Here is an 18,517-nt window from a genome sequence, read left to right as displayed (position 1 = left end):
TAAATTTATCGTTATTATTAATAATATTATTTTACTAATTTTTAGAATTACTTTTAAATTTACTTTTATTATTAATAATAATCGTTTATTAATAAACCTAAATTAAGCGAGAAAGGGAACGGTTAATTAAAGCAAGATATTTATTTTAAACTTGCTTTATAGCGAGACGTTAGCGTTATAGTTAAATACGGTTAATTTTAAAGTTATAAAAAGAGCGGCGTAGCGTAATAGCTTCCCGGCGAAGTTAATTAGTACAGCGAATTTCTTTATTAGCTTTACGGGTAGCGATAGTTTATTTTTTTAAAGCGGTAAGAATATTAATAGATAAAGGTTTAAAAATAGACGTAGTATTAAATAAGGCGGTTAAAGATTAAGTAATATTAAAGGTTAAGCGACGGTTAACGGTAATAGGTTTAAATATATTATAAGTGGATAATTAAATAGGTTAAGAAGGAGATAATATAAAAGGATATTTATTTTTTAAGATTTAAGGTATAAGTTAAGCTAGTTAATTTAAATGAGGTAGGAGTGAATTAACGAGTGGATTATAGAGTGCGGATAAATTAACGAGTAAAGTTAAGCGTGTAAATTAATTTCTTGGTTTTAATATTAGTTTTATAGCGATAAATATAGTTATTAAAAAAATAGGCTTTATTTTTATTATTTATAGAGCTTTAAGTGGCGAAAGCTTTAGCGAGATTAGTAGTGCGAGCGTTTATTTTCATTAAGATTTAAAGGTTAGAGTTAAAAAGTAGGTAGGAAGCGATAAGGAGAGAGGATATAAACCTTAAAATAGATTAAGTTACGATTAATGTATTAAAAATAGAGAGGACTTTTTAAAGAAAAGTTAGTTATATTTAAAATATTATTTATTAACTTAAAGGATTTATTATTATCGGTTTAATAATTAATACTCTAGTTAATAAAGAGCGGATCGGTTATATCGATTAGGTAAGAGGCGTAGGGAAAAAGTAGATTTAAAATTATTTTAACGTTAAATATAATAACGGATAGTGTAATTTAAAAGTGTTAAAAATAATGATAGATTATGGGATTAAACTATAAAAGAAAGAAATAATAAAGGCGCGTAGGTTTAAAGATAATTAATAGATAGTAAATAATAATAGATAATGGAAGGAGTAAAGGAAGCCTATTAGAAATAAAAAGTTAAAAGTTAAAAGGTATATTATTAGTAGTAGTGGAAAAAGTTATTAAGAGAGGAAGTAAGTGAAGGAAAAATGGTTTAATAGATAATGCGATTTAATTATTAATTAATAAAAGGATAGAAATAATAATTAAAAAGTAGTAAAAGAAAAGGTTTATTAATATTTAAGGTTAATATAAATTTAATTAAACGGGTTTTTTTAAATAAAGTAGAAAAACGATTAATTATTAATTAATAATAGATAAAAGGAACGAGCCGATAGGGTTAGTGATAAAAAAAGGATAGGGAAGGTAAAGGTTAATAGAATAAAATTAGCCCGGAGCCTTAATTAATTAAAGGAAAGAAGGAAGGTTTAGTTTAATAATAATTATTATTAACTTCGTTAGCGCTAGCTATCGCTAAGGGGGTGTATTAAATAATAGCGATAGTTAAGTGAATTAATTATATATATATATAAACTACCTAGATTTAATAGAGCTTAAACTACGAATAAAAATAAGGTAAAGTGGTTTTATCGAGCGTAGCCGAAGGAAGAGAACTTAGAGGAATATAACACTTTATAGCATTAAATTTAAGACCTTATTATTTAATAAATACCCTTTTTAGAATTCTCTATAGGTGAGGGTTGCATAAGAGAAGTGATCTTATTCCAACTGCCTTCCCACCAATGCATATGACGCTGCCACTCACAATTGATGTTGACAGAACCTTTTCCTATTGGATGTGTTTCCTCCTGCCGTCAGCCTGATTTTTTTTATCGAAACATGTCTGCATGAAAAATTCAAACGTTGGGCAACTTCCTGTATTTATTGAAACCTTGCATATGGTTGAAAATGACGACGTAAGCAGTAAATGCATCTCATTCCGACTGACTGCCGAGACGTTGGATCGAGTGAGTCTCCCGACGAGTTTGTCGATGAGTGGTTTCGAACAACATATGCCTTGTATATTTGGAAGTTATAATACGTAGATAGCGTCGAGTACCGGTTCACGAATACAGCACCGTCACTTGCTTCAGATACAGACAGACTGCCTCACTGTCCACTGCATCATTCAGCAACATGGACCCAATTGCGCAAATTCCGAGTATTTCCCATGTCACCTATATGAGGATTCAGATTGTACTTGGTGTCATTGCCGTTGCCTTCGTGGCCGCCCGCGTCCTGACCAATTATCAATACTCCAAGAAGATGGCGCCCAATGACTGTGAGTGAGAGAGCCTAGTTTTGAAGACTGCAACCTTGGACGGGCAGCGCTTGCTAACTCTCTCGACCCCTTCACTATAGACATCTCCACTGTGGCTGTTGTCGTGTTGATCAGTTACTCTACCAGACGAAGGGAAAGAGCGATTGCATGAAAGTGAACCCCAAAGAGCCCCAGCCCCTCAAATGAATCCCAGATTGATCCAGGAGTCCAGATAGGGTCCGATATGATACCAATGGCCCTCGAATCCATCCAGTAGGACCCAGTCAGCGTTCAAGGCTGGTACCCGGAGCCTCTCAGAGTTGTCATGCAGCGCATTCCAATACCGCTTCTCACCCGCCTCTCGGCTGGCACCTAGCGGGGTACTTCCGTACGCCTCGTTCCGCGCCGACGCCGCAGCCTCCACCACCATATTCGCCTCGGTGTGAGCCTTGAACATCGTACCGACAAGAATTCTCTGCATCGAGTCGTCGTTCACGATGGCGGACAGCATCTTCTTCTGCTGCGCGAGGGTTTCCGGTTCCTTGGGCCACTGCGTGCCCTCACAGAACGGCTCCAAGTCTTTGTAGGTGACTCCTGCTAACCCAATGCTTAGCCCAATTCTGCTCCAATCGGGGGAGACTATCGTGATGCGTTTACCTGTTTTCTTGCTAGATTTACCATCTTAACCATCTCCCTCTCCGACACAGAAATGCCAAGGGCTACGGACGCAAAGTTTTGGAAAGCGTCCGGCCGATAAAAGGCGTCCTCGCCTCGCATCTGGCAATGGAGGAGGAAGCCCTTGGTGACACTCTTGCACACGGCCACGGCGACCTCTTTGTGCATCGATCCTGTGATGCCATTTGCAGGATACCGCTGTTTGAGGAGGAGGAACACCTTGTGGCAGATGGCCATATTCCTTCGTCTGAGCTCCCCGAGGTACCGCCCCTGCCACTCCGTGCGAAGCCCGGCGATCTGGTTCTGACGGCCATGGTCCTCGTTGGAAATGAACTCGAACCACCTAGCTGGGCGTCGCATTTCCGCTTCACGATCGGCGACTCGCCTGTCGCAAACGGCTAGGTATTCGTCTGAAGGGACATCGTTTCCCATTTCCAAGACCATCGTGGAGAAGGGGGAAGGCAGGAGATGCGAGAATGGATGCCTTCGAACGAACGGGGTGAATGGTTCCTGGTGGTGACTTTACTTTGTCATATTCGACGGAGTGTTGGAAGGGCGAGCATTCCACAAGGTCGTAGCATCCTTATACGCGATCTGGGGTCTCCTTGCCTCTTCATTGCTTCCGTCATAATAGTGAAGCAGTAACCTCTCGCCTCTTGTCGAGATTGTTAATTGGCTTTCCTTCTAAGCCCGAGACCTACATCCCCCCGACTGTGTGAATGCATATCTTAAGATGCCGCCGGCCGTTTCGTATTACTAATTAGGTAACGGCAACGGAAAGCACGGTTTAGCCTGCCCGACTCCTACTAATGCGGGCTGCAGAGAGACTTGAATAATATTCATCTTGACGTTTAGCTAACCTGGCAGACATTTAGTTTGAGTTCGTTGAGCCGAGTCCACACTGCCCATATAGACCGTGCCTATGCACATCTCAAACTCAGCGTGCCGCCGCCAAGCAGTCTTAATTGCAGGACGAAACCAACAACCGCAAGCGTAAAGCCAAGACCATCTGGACTCTAGGATTTCCAGGGGTGTTATGCACATGTACAGTACATGCCAGAATAAATGCAGAATCATATTAGTCATAATTACTCTCATTGAATAGGGGGTGACGGAGCAGATATGGAGTCAAATCACCAACCGTATGAACTGCATGTGGTTTGTTTCTCCCTGTATTCATTGGGTATACGTCGTACACTGTATCCTGCACCCTACCTAGCGATCCTGATCGTCAAGATCACCTATCAAATGAGTTGAACATGTAAACCGGCCGGAACTTGATGGGTCCCAAGAAAGTCGACCGCATCTCCTGACTGCGCCGCTTCTTCCCCTCGCTCTTCCCCTGCACCTCGACGGCGTACTCTCGCCGCGCCTCGATCAGCGTCTTCTCCAGCAGCGCCTTCGTGCTGGCCCACCACTTGGCGCTGTACTCCTCAATGACCTTGTCCAATTCGCGGCCGAGGTAGCGCATGAAGATGCCCGCCTGCCCGTCGTAGTGCGTCCACCGGCCCACCGCGCGCGGGTCGGTGTTCAGGATGGTCTGGACCCGCTCGATCTCCGCCTCGTCTTCGAGCTGGATCACGAGCACCTGGTGGTTGTCCCGAAAGAGGTGGGCCGACAGGTTCGGGTCCCACGACCGGTTGAAGCCGGGCGTCGGCGAGGGGCTCACGGCGACGTCGATGTAGCGCAGGTTCGGGAAGCGCTTGGCGTCGGCAAGCTCCTCCTGCAGGAACTTCTGTAGCTGTTCCTTCCGGGGTAAGGCCGCCACGTCCTGTTCGTCCCAGATGACGATGCGGCTCATGGGGTGTAGGCTGTTCGGACGGTGTTCGAATTGCTGGATCCGCTGGTTCATGGCTTGCGCTTCCTTGGTCTCCTTGAGCGCGTGGGACGGGTGTAGGTACGGCCAGCGCATGGGCGAGCCCAGTAGCTCGCGAGCTGTAAGCTCGATGATGTAGTAGTCGGAGTCATGGTTGAACCAGGTTCTCTGTAGCATGTTGCCCACTGTCGTTATCGATATCGACTGGTCCGACGCAGTTGCAGCAGCAGCCACGGGTCTGAAAACGAAGGAGCCATATCTCCGCGCGACAGTCAAAGATTCTTTGCATACACAGCCCGCGGCGGGTGGACTACGCTTATTCGTGATAAACCCTTTCTCGGCCTGGATGTGGCATCTGGGCACAATGGGTTGGAGGGCGTAATCCCAAATGAGCTCTCGCACATTGGTAGGCAAGTTGGAGAACTGTACCCTCGCCAGAGGTGATGGGAGTAGCGCAGCGGTCGTGTTCATGCTGCTTCTTGAGGAGAGGCGGTTGTCCATGCTGTGTCTGGCTGGGAGGTCTACCATGGCCCTCAAGCTGGTGGCGTGTAGTTAAAGGTCGAGCGAATGAAGGGATACGATGAGACACAGGACGATATTGTGTGACTTTCTTCCTTTTCTTCTTCTCTCGGGTGAATGTAAGGGAGACTTAGCCTGCGATCATGTACCTTGATCTTAGATGTGCAACATCGTCAGGTGCAAGTGTTGGAATTGGGCTGGTGACCAACACGGTACCCGCAGACTTGATAGTTGTCTCCAAACCCATTGTTTGCTTCTCTGCAGAAGGCTCGACTCATTGACGGAAGCATCTCTCCCCGTCACAATGGATTTCGCTTGTTGCTTCTTACCTCTTATTGTCTGCCTTCGAGTACACACCCGTGTCCTGCAAAGGTGAGTAATCATCGGACGCACGATGATGCAACTTGAGACATTGCTAGGCAAAGAAAGAATGCAGGCATCGCTCATTCATAAGCACAAAGAACGCCTCCCCCCCCCGTCTTAGTATGCTCGGTACCTTTCCCACCTACCTGCAAAGGTGATTGAATCAATACCTCCAATATGCATTGCTCTTTCCAGGCCATTTTTACCTGTAGCAATTGGAGGGCCTTCTGACCGGTGTCAGCCAGGCGCTTTTGACTTCCACACTTTTTCTAGCCCAGCGCCAAGTCGCACTTTTGCAGCTTGTAGGACATGGGAAAGCCTCGAATACGAGTCTGATTCTAGCATTGTTACGTTGGAGTATGTTCTGATTGATGCCAGCAGGTTGCTATTGGATTGGAGCAATTGTCCTCCCTCGTAATTCGATGTTGCGCCAATCTCTCTCTACCCAAGCTTAGATGAGTGAGACCAAAGTTCCTCAAGAAGTCGCTCGCTTAGGCAGATTATGTCATCCCAGAGCACCTCGATTTGAACGATCGCACAGAGAGTTCCGTTTATGCATGGACCTTACGGAGTACTGATTTAATTGATAACAGACCCTGGCAGGGCTTGGCCGTTAGATCATACCTAATCGTCTCGCTTGTTGGGAGCGGCTGGGGGATACAACATAAAGTACGGATACCCACCTGTCTACATGTAGACAAAGATCCGGTTCCACGGCGGCGGTCTCGCCCAGTCGCCTTCTCGCTGCACGCCCGCAGCACTGCACTGCTCCCGTGTGTAATAATCATGAAACCACGGAAAAGAAGAAAAAAAAGGAGACGCCAAGTTTCCCCATGGGCGGCCGACTGGACGTTTTAGCGGCCCTGGCACCTGGGCAAATGCATTGCTGGATTTCGCATGCATTACGAAACAGGTATGCCGCCTTATAAATCACCGAGTTACTGTGCCTAGAAAAGACGACAAGGCGCTTATTGCGGAAGGTGAGGCCTTGTTTCTGGTCACATGTCCGGTTACCACCATCACGCCATCCCGCGCTCCTACTGAGCAAGCAAGCAAGCAAGCAAGCAGTCCTCGTCTCGCATGCCATGCGCCATGCATCTGCACACGGACATGATCGCTGGGCTGTAGGGCCTTTATCATCCAGGATTCTGTTATTGATAGATATCAGGGTAGTATCGATCCCCCCTCGCTGCGACAAACCAGACCTTGAAGAACCTTGGGCGCGCATGGCATGACGTTACGGAGGCTCTGTTCTATCTGTTGCACTAGCTGCCAGTAGAGCAAATCTTACAGCACGCAACAAAACCCACTGGGCCACTGCACCGCCATGTTTGCCTTACCACGTGTCATCTATCTTCGGCCGTGATCTGTGGAAGAAAATGCTTGGCCAGGTCGCATGGGCGTCGTGAGAAATGGATCGGTGCTTTCGCGCAAGGTCAGAGATGAGAAAGCTGACGTTGCAACGCTGCCATCGATGGGGATCGAAGAGGCCGGCAACAGAAAAGTCCTTTGGTCCTGAAGAGGAAAAGGTGAGCAAGAGAAACGGCCTTATGGACTTGGCATCCTGTCTAGATGAGGCAACCCCCCAGACTGACTGCCCAGGGCTGTGGTTTGGACGGGATTCTTGGCGTTCGTCCGTACCCGCAGCTGGCATTTTGACGTGCTACAGAGGCAGGTACAGGGAACGGGCTGAATGGCTTCGGCTCTGATGTTATTCTCTGGTTTGCCTAATGCGGCCTCGCACGAGTCATGCTGGCCACTCCTACTGTCGGTGACCCGCCCGTTGGAAATTGAGGGCCGATAAAACCTTCCTTCTTCCTGGCTTTCCCGGCAAACATATTCGTCTGACACCTGCCACCCCACGGGAAGGTATTGGGTGGCATCACAACAGTAAGATTACCCGAGTTTCACGGCGTTTTGGCTCGTCGTATTACGTCCTGCCGCCCGCATGGCCAGAGGAGGTGGATGATGTAGAATGACAGGTATGAAGTCGGTATTAGTACTGCTGCCTTTGTAATCCCTCGTCATCCCTGCATGCATGCAAGTAAGTGCGTCTTCAGAATCTTCTCGGCGCCGACTTGCGCCGGCAGGGGAGGCTTAGCTGGGTTGTGTGCTCCGGAGCCCATCGGCTTGAAATCCTGGTACAGGCCATGGCAGCACAAAAGACATGGCGAAAGAGGCATAGGTACGACAAGGCCAGAGTGGATGTGGGCGACAACCAAGAAAACCCTCAGGAGAACGGGGCTGGAGAAAAGAGGGCAAGTGTGCCAGTGTCGACTATTGAAGTATAAAAGGGCGGCAGCCGTGACTTTCCATACCTGACCCGTGATCCGTTCTCGCGTCTTCGGGACTCCTACCGCTGTCATTCATTACCAGCCCAGGCTTTAACCTTATTCGCTCTCTATACCCGTGCTATCTCACTTACACCATGCGCTACTCTCTGATCACCGCCACCCTGGCCTCGGGCGTCTTCGCCGCCAGGCCCTTCCTCAACGAGCCGGACACCGGCATCGTGGATGCTCTTGGCGCAAACTTTCCTGTCGGCTCCCTGCCCGACATCAAGAACATGGTCGCTTTGAACGACTTCGAGTGGGCGGCCCGAAATGGCCTGCCTATCAAGAACTACACCTATTACCGCAATGGAGCCGGCGGCGAGTGGTCCTACAGGAACAATCTCGAGGTGTACAACCGCTACCGCTTCAAACCGCGGATGATGGTCGACATCACCAAGGTCCAAGACAGCTTGCCGTAAGTGACTTGCCTCCCATCCACGGCATGGTTACACACACAGCCCTTGCCTTGGAACAACACATCAGGTCTGACCTAAATATAGCACCTCTATCCTCGGCCACAACTTCTCGGCCCCCTTCTACATCAGCCCCTGCGCCAGGGCCGATTACGCACATCCTGAGGCTGAGATCAACCTGGTCAAGGGAGCTGCCGCCGCTGGCATCCTGTACATCGTGAGTGGCACTTGAGTGCTATTTTTTGTGAAGATCTCAGTTGCTAATAGTTTACTCAGCCCTCTCTCTACTCGCATTTGCCGATGGAGACCATCGCCGAAAATGCCGCTGCGAACCAGACTCTTTTCGCTCAGCTGTATATCCCCAACAACGACACCCAGACGCAAACCTACTTCGACCGTGCTGAGAAGGCCGGTTACAAGGCCATCGTCTGGACCATTGACTCTCCCGGTGATGCCAGCCGCCAGCGTGCCGCTCGCTTCGACGTTGGATCCTCGTAAGCAATACCCCATGAAGTCTTTTATTCTGTGTGCCAGTGGAACAAGCGTATGCTAACCAATCCGGATGATACAGAAACGTGGAGTTGACCCGCAACACCTGGGAGGACCTCGAGAAGTACCGCTCCATGACCAAGCTGCCCATCATCCTCAAGGGCGTCCAGACCGCCGCCGTCGCCAAGGCCGCCATCGAGCACAAGGTGCCCGCCATCGTCCTCTCCAACCACGGCGGCCGCAACCTGGACGGCTCGCCCTCGGCGCTCGAGGTCGCCATCGAGATGTACCAGGAGGACCCCACCATGTTCCAGAAGATCGAGGTCTACGCCGACGGCGGCGTCCGCTACGGCAGCGACGCCCTGCGCCTGCTGGCCCTCGGCGTGCGCGCCGTGGGCATCGGCCGGCCCTTCATGTACGCCAACGCGTTCGGCCAGCCCGGTGTCGAGAAGGTCGCTCAGATCCTCAAGGGCGAGCTTATTGGCGACTCGGCGAACCTCGGCGTGCCGGATCTGAAGAAGATCGATGCCGAGGTCGTCAACTGGACGCCGAACGGCTGGTACTCTTAGAAGGACACGGAAACTGTGTTTGTCTGTGTGACCAACTTTTATTAAGAGTGTTGTGCTGTCAGTGGTTACAACGCTGTTTAGGGGCTCTTCAATGCAGCACCACAAGCTCAATTTGGCTGTATATATTTAGCATCTATGTAAATGAGTGAATAAGAGAATGCGATACCCTCATCCCAGACCTACTTCTTTGGCGTCTTGAGTTTATGATGAGTTGTTGTAAATAAGACAAGGTTAAGGATGAACTCACTAGCCAATGTGCCTTCTAAAAGCATTAGAATCATTCCTTCTCGGAAAGTCTCAGTGTATATGCGCTCTATTGATGGTTTATCTCTGTTTGAGTTTACCCTTTTTTCTATGCATCAAGCTTAAGCTTATCTAACATGCCATCGATCTTCTGTAGCAGGAGCTGATAGTTGACCGCATCCGATGCGAATTCGTCATCGACCAACTCTCCGTCTAGGGTACGCACGACACCGTTAACGCCGACTTCGGTCGCCTGCTGCTCGGCGTCGCCATCCTTGACCTCCGCTGACAGTGGCAGCGATCCGTCACCGTTCTGCTGCTGCTGAGCCTCAGTTCCAGCCCCCTGTGACGCAGCGGCCGCGTCCGCCAGCGACTCCGCCCTCGCCGCGTCGATCTCGCCTTCGTCATCAAGCATCTCGTCGAGCCCGGCGTCCTCGAACCGCAACCGGAAGCGCTCCGACAGGTAGTACCGGATGTCGTCGAGCAGCTCGATGGTGTCGGTCTCCTCGCGGCGCGTGAGCCGCGACGCGGACTCCTGGATCAGCTCGGCGAACTCGTCCTCGTCAATGTAGTCCTCGAGGCGGTACGCGATGTACCGCGCCGCAAACTCCTCGAGACGCTGCACCTTCAGGTCCCACGCGGCGTGGATGACGTCGTACACATTGATGGGTTCCATCTCAGGTTCCTGTTCCTCTTCGGACTGCAGTTTCTCGTCCCGCGTCCGGTCCACCCAGGCGTCGTTGTTGCCGCTTCCCAGGGCGCTGATGGCGACGGCGGCCTTCGTCTTGAGCTTGTCGAGGAAGAGCATGTCCGCAGCGTACAGCAGGTCGAGGCCTAGCTCGAGCGGGCACTCGGCCTTCTCGGTGTAGAGGAAGGCAAGGATGAGCTCCAGCACCTCGGGTGAGCAGTCGACCTTTACGACGTGCAGATTCTCCGACTTTTGGGCCTCCATGAACTGCGACGAGAACATGGTCTCGAAATAGGGCGAACGGATGAGCATGGCCTTGTGCACGGGGTATAGCGTTGCTTTCCGCTTCTTCTTCGACGCTCCTTTCTGTGCTTGGGCAGCCGCGGCGGCGGCCGCAGGTCCAATGGGGATACCGTTTGAGAAACCCGCTTCTTCTTCTCCTGCCTTACCATCCTCATCATCTTCCGTATCTGAGCCGGCCTCATCGGCTCGCAGTAGGCAGTCAGCGAAGATCGAATTATCATGACGCCACTTGACGTCCTGCACCTTGGAGACGTCTACGACCATCTTGTGTTTGATGATCTTATCGTTGAAGAAACGCTCAACCTGACTCGCAGCCCGCGCCACCTCATCCTGGTGCCGTTGGCGCGCCAGCCGCCTGTCGCTGGCCCCGAGGATGGCCTCCCATAGCTTGGTGACCTCAAGCTGCTTACTGATCTTATCAATACCAGTCAGAATCTCCTCCTCGCTGTGGGAGCTCCAGGGCCGGACAATATCACGTGGGATGTCTCCGAGGTACACATATCTCATGACGACATGAAAAGACTCCACGGGGATGGTCTGCGGCAGCTTCCATATGGTCGTCTCCGGCGCATCGGCCAGTTTCCGCTGGAAATAGGGGGACCTAGCCGAGAGGATAAACTTGTGGAGCTGAATCGTCTCGTTTGGAGCCGTCACCTCGATATCCGAGGTCTTGGGGGACTCTTTGGATAAGAGGGATGTGAGGTGCGCGGCCCATGGCTGCAAGGGATCTGTGGATTTGGAGTAGTCATATCGTAGTAGCAGGTTCCGTATCTTATCATTGAGGGCATTATATATGCAGCGCTCTCCTTGGAAGGTATCTCGCTCAGCCAGGGCACCAGACTCCAGAAGCAGCTGCACCAGTTCGAAATGGCCACAGAGACTCGCCTGTATGGCGATGGCGACGAGTCAGCGAACATTATCCCCCTTATCTCCGATTGAGTGCAGATATAACACAGTATTCTGGGTGTCACATACTATGATGAGCGGGGTATAATCAAACTTATCCTTGCCGTTGATATTAACGCCAGCCGATATGAGCTCCTGAGTTCGCTTGAGATCGCCTCTCCGGCAGGCCAGGAGGAGCTCCTTAAACTCCTCGCTGTCGTCGAGGGGATTGTCGTCCCGGAGGACACCGCTTTTCACCAGCTGCATGTCATCCTTGAGCTTGGCCTCGAGCTCGTGCTTGCGGAGGACCATGGTTGCAGATAAACACTGTCGAGACAGAATGACCGGAAAAGAAGATTTGAGCTGAAACAGCTGGGGTGATATTCCTTCTGGGGAAATAAGAGGGGACGTTGTGACGGCTTTGCCATGAAGACCTCAAATCGGCGATAGCTACCCTCATATAATTCAGACGTACACCTGCCTGCTGTGGCGATCTCATGGTGGGGTCGTTGGCCTGAATCAGAGTCGATTGCCAGCAATAGCTTTGGACCAGTCATGTCGGAGACGGAGCTCACTCAGCTCCAGCGGGCAGTCTTTTTCTCTAGCCAACGCCAACGCCATCGATCGGACATTCTTTAATACCTACATATACATACATATGTATGTAGGTGCTTTGAGAATATAACCACTTAGAAGGAAAGATTTGGAACACCTCTCGCGTGTCGATGGAGCAGGATCCGCTTTGCGCAATTGCCGATCTTTTGATACATTCTTGATACGTCCGCCATGACTCCTCAATCAACAAGGAAGAAAGGAAGGGTCTTATTTACAGTACATACGTCAGTCGAGGTGGTATTGATATGCTGCGATGATGCAGGTTGCCAGGCCCGGGGCTGGCCCAAGCTTCGCTTTTTGCGACCGCTTTTGCTGGTGCTGGGCCTTTAAGGTTAGTGGCAGTTGGTTGGCCGGAGGTTCGGGACGAATAGCACTTGGACGTGCTTTGAAGTAGGGCGTGTCTCCCAATTGGACCCGCCTAAACATGGCCGTAGCGGGGCAGTAGCTGGCCGTAGCTCCCACTTAGCCCTGGAAACCAGCTGTTGCTTGGACGACCAGCAGCCCGAAATCAACATGGGGCGGTCGTGAATGATTCAACCCAACTCCGGCCCTGCCTTTCACGCTGCAGGAAACAGCACCACTGAGCGCTTTCCTGTGTACATTGTACTTTCCTTAACTTGCCCGTGCCAGCCAACAACTTCTTCTCCCGTTGCACATCCAATTCTATCATCTATCACTCCAAGCAGAAAAAAAAATCTTGACTTTGCTCTCCGCAACCCCTTCCAACGTCGACTCGACGACGACTACTAACCCGCTTGCCCTGGCTTGTATCCTTAGGGTAGCTTATGGCACAGCAATCTCAGCAGCTACATCCCCCATCCCATTTCTCGTCTCGTGAAGTTGCCGGTTCATCATGACTGAAGCCGATAGATATGAGTGCCTGGAGAAGATTGGTAAGAATCCTCATCGCTTCCTCTCCACACGCAAACTCTTCCCCCACGGACTGTACTAATCGTTGCTGTCCTACCCTACAGGCCATGGCTCCTTTGGTATCATCCGCAAGGTCAGGCGGAAGGCCGATGGCATGGTCCTCTGCCGGAAAGAGATCAGTTACCTCAAGATGTCCCAGAAGGAACGGGAACAGTTGCACGCCGAATTCCAGATCTTGTCCTCCTTACGACACCCCAACATTGTCGGATACTACCACCGCGAACACTTGAAGATATCCCAAGACCTTCACCTCTACATGGAATACTGCGGCAACGGCGATCTCGGTCGGGTTATTCGGGAACTCACCCAACAAAACAAATACGCTGAGGAAGCCTTCGTCTGGAGCATCTTTTCCCAGCTCGTCACCGCCCTTTACAGGTGTCATTACGGCATCGACCCCCAGATGTCGGCAAACATGTTCTGGGACTGGGCGCGACTGCAAAGCCCAAGATACCACCAGGAGGAATGACCATCCTTCACCGTGACTTAAAACCTGAGAATGGTAAGTGACATCATCTTTATTGCATGCTGCCTTGGCCGGCGGACTTGTTGCTGATATAACCACAGTCTTCCTGGGAGAGGACAACTCGGTCAAGTTGGGCGACTTCGGTCTGTCCAAAGTGATGCAGTCACACGACTTTGCCTCAACATACGTCGGCACCCCGTTTTACATGTCGCCAGAGATCTGTGCCGCTGAGCGGTATACCCTCAAGTCGGATATCTGGTCGCTAGGCTGCATCATGTACGAGCTGTGCACCAAGGAGCCCCCCTTCAACGCGAAATCCCACTTCCAGCTGGTCCAGAAGATCAAGGAGGGAAAAATAGCGCCTTTGCCTGCCATCTACTCGGCTGAACTTATGGGAGTGATCCGGGATTGCTTGAAGACGAACCCAGACCGCCGACCGGATACGGCCTCCTTGCTCAACATGCCTGTCGTGCGCTTGATGCGCAAGGAGCGTGAAGTGGTAGAAATGGGCAAATTGGTGAAAATAAAGGAGGATGCGCTGGAAAAGAAGCTCAAGGAGGCCGCGCGCGCATTGGAGAACGAGAAGAATTTTGCGAGACAAGAGATCGAGAACGTTCTGCGGAGAGAGTGGGAGGTGAAGGCTCGCTTAGAGATCGACCGCCTGGTCAGCGAAGAGATGGAGCAGCTCCGGCAAAGATTCGAAGCCGAAGTAGCAGCACGAGTTCAGGAGGAGCTGCAAAAGAAGGCCGTCACGTTCGCCAACGTCCAACAGTCTCAAGAGTTCACCTCGTCCAAGTCCACCGACTACCCTCAATCGATTGGCGGAGCGAGCACAGATCTGGACGGCGAGTTCCCATCGACTACCGACATCACCGAGCTCTCCATCGAATCTCCCGAGCCTGCGCCTCCGAAGAAGACAAACCGAACCCCCCTTCGGCCGAGCTCAAACCATGTTTGCTGGTCCCCTCGGAACACCCATGGACATCGAAATGGCATCACCATCGCCCATTCCCCTGGCGGCCTTGTCCCTATCGCCGCGCCGCAACGCTGCTACCAAAGTGCCTTCATCCAACGTACCGGCCATTTTTGCCGAAGCCGATAACGAAAAGTACCGTGATGCCGACCCGGTCCTCTCGGAGTCTGAAGACGACGATGAGCCGTTGGTTCCATCGCCAACTCGCAACGTTCGATCCAACAGGAACCCCTTTGGCCCAAAACGGCCTATTCTGCCAGCCACCAAGACGGCCCCGATGGGTCGCATGAGGACTCAGCCTAGTGGTTTCAACGCCAACAAGCCTATTCCTTCGTTGCCTCCTAACTCTTCTTCAATTCCTGAGCTGCAATCCAAGGCCAGCAACTGCGCTCTGCGTGGCAACTCGCCTAACCGTCGTCTCAGCAAGATCCCATCTGCTGCTAATCTAAACTCGCTCAACAATGGGGAGAACGGCATCCAGCGCAAGAACTCGCTCAAGGACCAGCATTCAGAGTCGGCCCCTACCAAGGTCACCGCTAAGAACAACCTGAAGGGTCGCACTCTGGTGGAGCTGCAGCAAGCTCGCGCTGGCGGACGCGGCATTGACAATGGCAACATGAACATCAGCCCCAAGCGCGCCTTCAAGGACCGCATGGGTAACCGAAGCCACGACAGCACCCTCGAGCCCCCTGCTATTTGGGATCCCGAGAGGGATGAGATGCCTAGCCCCTTCCTGGTGCGTAAGAAGCCCATTCTCCGGGTCTAGGCTTCTCGGCGAAGGCGAAGACTTCCCCCTTTACACAAATTGCTGCTTCGAGAGCAGCACAACAACAAACACGATGAAAACAACAAGTGATGTTGCATCTTGCAACATCTCCCACTCAATGCATCAGATTTTATTTTTTCACTGTACAAAGGCAAATTCACATACAAGATACCACCGAAAAAAACTTTCGGCATAATACCTGCCAAACTTGCGCATTTTTCATTTGTACCATGGTTTGGTTGCATGAAAGACAAGACAGGAAAGGATACGGACGTTCCTGACTTGGACGAAGAGGGATCTTTTACTCTTCACATTGCGGATCATTCACCTGGAGAATGGATAAGGGGGTTCTTAACTATAACGACGACATGTTTCAGGGGGTTCTACAGGGTGTGGAACAAGGCGTCTAATTTTGGTGTTTTGGCTACGACTGGATATGTTGTTGCCTGGGGTTTGTTTTTTCTCTCTTGCATTTTGCTTTGCGTTGCATTGTCAATGAATGTCTGCATGCAAACATGGCGAAAAGCGTTCGGTCGGCGGCGAGTCTAGGGGTTGAGGGGTGCTGCATATTGTTGGTGTTGTGTAGTAGTAGCAGTAGTGCGGTGTATGGTGTAGCATAGCACGTTGGATTCTTCTTCCCGAGGAGCCGTGCTGTGGGTTTTTGGTGTTTGTCGGAGTACACCCAAGGGTCTTTGGGTTCCATTTGATTTAATAGTTTTTCTTCTCTCTCTCTTCACTCATACTTGTTTGATAGAGCGAGCATTGAATACGAAAGAACATATCTGATCGGTGATGGATGATAATGCAGTGAGTAAGGGCGCGATTGTTCCCTGCTTGGTACGCAAACAGCCCCTCTTGAAGTCACTATTTCGCCATTTTCGGCAGCAGATATAGGGGTAGGCACCTTTCTAAAGGGATCGCTTATGTCCTGAGGATGTCCAATGCGATCTCGTTTTGCGCAATTCTTCAAGATCGAATATATAATCGTATTTCTTCATTTACAGGGCTCGCTAGCATTTCGTAACGGAAAGGCATAACTAGATGTACATATAAGCTACTATTGCTGTTCAGACCGGATATGCCCAGCTACAGCCAGCAACCTCGCATCATCCCAGAACTGCCCGATGAGCTGCACACCCCCGAAGTCTACCGGATCCTCCTCGCTCTTCGGAAGGGCCATGGGGATGCTGATGGCCGGCAGTCCCGCCAGACTGGCCGGCACCGTGAAAACGTCGTTCATATACGAGTCGAAGGGGGTCTGCTTGGCGATGTCGCTTAGCTTGGGCGGCGTTGTTGGCGCCGTCGGGCAGAGCAGGAAGTCGACCTGGGTCGGGCCGAGCTTGGACTCGAGCGAGACGGACTCGTCCATGTCGCTGAGGTCAAACTGCTGCTGTTCGTTACTGCCGTCGTCGTGCTCATTTTCGAGTAAGGGGTTGGACAGGCGGAAGACGCGGTCGAAGTCCCGGCGGACGAGACGGCGTACTCGCTGCGCTTGCTTGAAGTAGTTGTCGACGGCTTCGGAGCTGAGGGTGTAGGAGCCCAGCAGGATGCGCCGCTTCACCTCGGGGCCGAAGCCCTCGCCTCGAGTCTTGGCGTACAGGATGCCGTGGAGGGCGTCGCTGCTGGCGGTGTCGCCATCCTCCGCCGAATCCGAAGCTGAAGCCCGCTTCCCGTAGCGGATGCCGTCGTACTTGGACAGATTCGAGGCCGCCTCGGCTGGCGCAATGATGTAGTATGCTGAGAGCGCGCTCTTGGTCGACGGAAGAGACACGGGTACGATGCGGCCTCCTTGCGCCTTGATCTTGTCGGCGACCTGCATCCATCCTTCCTTGATACGGGGACTGAGCTCCTCGATGTTGTACTCGATGGGCAGGCCGAAGGTCAAACCGCACAGACCTTGCGCCTGGAGGTCTGGTGCCGTGCTTCGAGAAGAGGGGTAGTATTGGCGCTCCGCGACACACCTCTCTCGTACAGTCGCCGGAAGGGATGTTGGGTCCTTGGGGTCGTGCTCCATGCATACGGCCTGTATGATCTCCTGTATGGGCAACACCTCCTTCGCAATGAGCCCGACGGTGTCGAGCGAATTGGCGTAGGGCACCACACCCCAGCGCGAGAGCATGCCGTACGAGGGCTTGAAGCCGACCGTATTGGTGTAGGCCGCGGGCATGCGGATCGAGCCGCCCGTGTCAGTACCCAGCGCCACCGTCGCCTGGCCCAGGCCGACGGCCACGGCGCTGCCGCCCGAGCTACCGCCGGCGGAGCGGCCTTCGAGCAGGTGGACGCTCCCGTACGGGGTGTTGGTCGAGTGCGTCCCCATGCCGAACTCGTCCATGTTGGTCTTGCCCCAGAGCTCGGCGCCGAGCCGGGACTCGATCTGCGCCACGATGGTCGCGGTGAAGGGGACCTCGTGGCCCGTGAGGATGCGCGAGGCGCATGTTGTCGGCAGGCCCTGAGCTGCGATGTTGTCTTTCACGGCGAGTCGGATTCGAGAGGCATCCGGCGGCGGAGGGGGGCTGCTTCGTCCACTATACCTCGACTATTAGTCTTGTGTAAAAAAAGGGGGGGGGGTATTTTCCTCTCATGGGAGTGTGAGCTTACCTCCGGCGATGAAGGCATTGGTCCTCGTCGGTAGACTCGAGGATGCCAATCGGGGTGGGGGCGTCCTTCTCAGCCTCAGGGAGCAGAAGACCCCTGAGGGGATCTTGGAGCGGAGATGCCTGACATGTGTAGACATGTAGACCGCTCAATTGTGTTAACAGCTCTAGGTGTGAGAGAGCTTCTTGACCATCGATCGTTCAAATCACGAGCCTACCTAGAATTCGCATTCGAGCTTCGCAAATCGGTACGGGGGTGGGCTGCCCGCCTAAGCTTAGTCTGGTCTAGGTACCTACTTACCAGCCAATAGCCTAGCTGCCCAATAGCCCCCATGTCAACAGGCCAATAGGCCTGGCCCACTAGACTTATCGGGCAATTGATTGGAAGGCGGCAGCTTATCACGCTGCAGGCGAATGACGCAGGTACCGGCATCAATGGGAGGCAGTGCCAGCAGCAGGTAATCAACGGTCCCTCAGGGTCATCCATCCCCAAACACCTAGCTACCCATCTCATACACAGGGACACG

The 18,517-nt window shown here is 51.7% G+C and overlaps 6 protein-coding genes across 6 annotated transcripts; 3 read left to right on the top strand and 3 right to left on the bottom strand.

The window, feature by feature from the left end:
* Window positions 1-2,226: 2,226 nt before the first annotated feature.
* PG986_011031 (uncharacterized protein) lies at window positions 2,227-3,427 on the top strand (the record flags this gene model as incomplete). Its single annotated transcript, XM_066847253.1, has 3 exons — window positions 2,227-2,375; window positions 2,768-2,933; window positions 3,023-3,427. The coding sequence occupies 3 exons, from the start codon at window positions 2,227-2,229 to the stop codon at window positions 3,425-3,427; spliced, it is 720 nt and encodes a 239-aa protein (XP_066696744.1).
* An 835-nt stretch (window positions 3,428-4,262) lies between these two features.
* On the bottom strand, window positions 4,263-5,607 carry PG986_011030 (uncharacterized protein; the record flags this gene model as incomplete). The annotated part of the gene is made up of 2 exons (XM_066847252.1): window positions 4,263-5,379; window positions 5,510-5,607. 2 exons carry the CDS (start codon window positions 5,605-5,607, stop codon window positions 4,263-4,265), a joined length of 1,215 nt encoding a protein of 404 aa, XP_066696743.1.
* Window positions 5,608-8,151: 2,544 nt separating this feature from the next.
* PG986_011029 (putative CYB2-lactate dehydrogenase cytochrome b2) lies at window positions 8,152-9,527 on the top strand (the record flags this gene model as incomplete). Its single annotated transcript, XM_066847251.1, has 4 exons — window positions 8,152-8,471; window positions 8,557-8,686; window positions 8,746-8,963; window positions 9,041-9,527. The coding sequence occupies 4 exons, from the start codon at window positions 8,152-8,154 to the stop codon at window positions 9,525-9,527; spliced, it is 1,155 nt and encodes a 384-aa protein (XP_066696742.1).
* A 352-nt stretch (window positions 9,528-9,879) lies between these two features.
* PG986_011028 (BTB/POZ domain-containing protein) lies at window positions 9,880-11,958 on the bottom strand (the record flags this gene model as incomplete). The annotated part of the gene is made up of 2 exons (XM_066847250.1): window positions 9,880-11,646; window positions 11,737-11,958. The coding sequence occupies 2 exons, from the start codon at window positions 11,956-11,958 to the stop codon at window positions 9,880-9,882; spliced, it is 1,989 nt and encodes a 662-aa protein (XP_066696741.1).
* A 1,156-nt stretch (window positions 11,959-13,114) lies between these two features.
* Window positions 13,115-15,396, top strand: PG986_011027 (G2-specific protein kinase nim-1; the record flags this gene model as incomplete). The annotated part of the gene is made up of 5 exons (XM_066847249.1): window positions 13,115-13,154; window positions 13,236-13,528; window positions 13,570-13,693; window positions 13,759-14,506; window positions 14,535-15,396. The coding sequence occupies 5 exons, from the start codon at window positions 13,115-13,117 to the stop codon at window positions 15,394-15,396; spliced, it is 2,067 nt and encodes a 688-aa protein (XP_066696740.1).
* Window positions 15,397-16,453: 1,057 nt separating this feature from the next.
* Window positions 16,454-18,130, bottom strand: PG986_011026 (amidase signature domain-containing protein; the record flags this gene model as incomplete). The annotated part of the gene is made up of 2 exons (XM_066847248.1): window positions 16,454-17,850; window positions 17,995-18,130. The coding sequence occupies 2 exons, from the start codon at window positions 18,128-18,130 to the stop codon at window positions 16,454-16,456; spliced, it is 1,533 nt and encodes a 510-aa protein (XP_066696739.1).
* Between the last annotated feature and the right edge of the window lie 387 nt (window positions 18,131-18,517).

The sequence above is a fragment of the Apiospora aurea genome (assembly GCF_038362705.1).
Source record: "Apiospora aurea strain CBS 24483 chromosome Unknown utg000007l_segment0_segment0, whole genome shotgun sequence".
NCBI lineage: Eukaryota > Fungi > Ascomycota > Sordariomycetes > Amphisphaeriales > Apiosporaceae > Apiospora > Apiospora aurea.
Note: the sequence above shows the minus strand (reverse complement) of the source record. Positions and strands in the feature narration are given on the sequence as shown.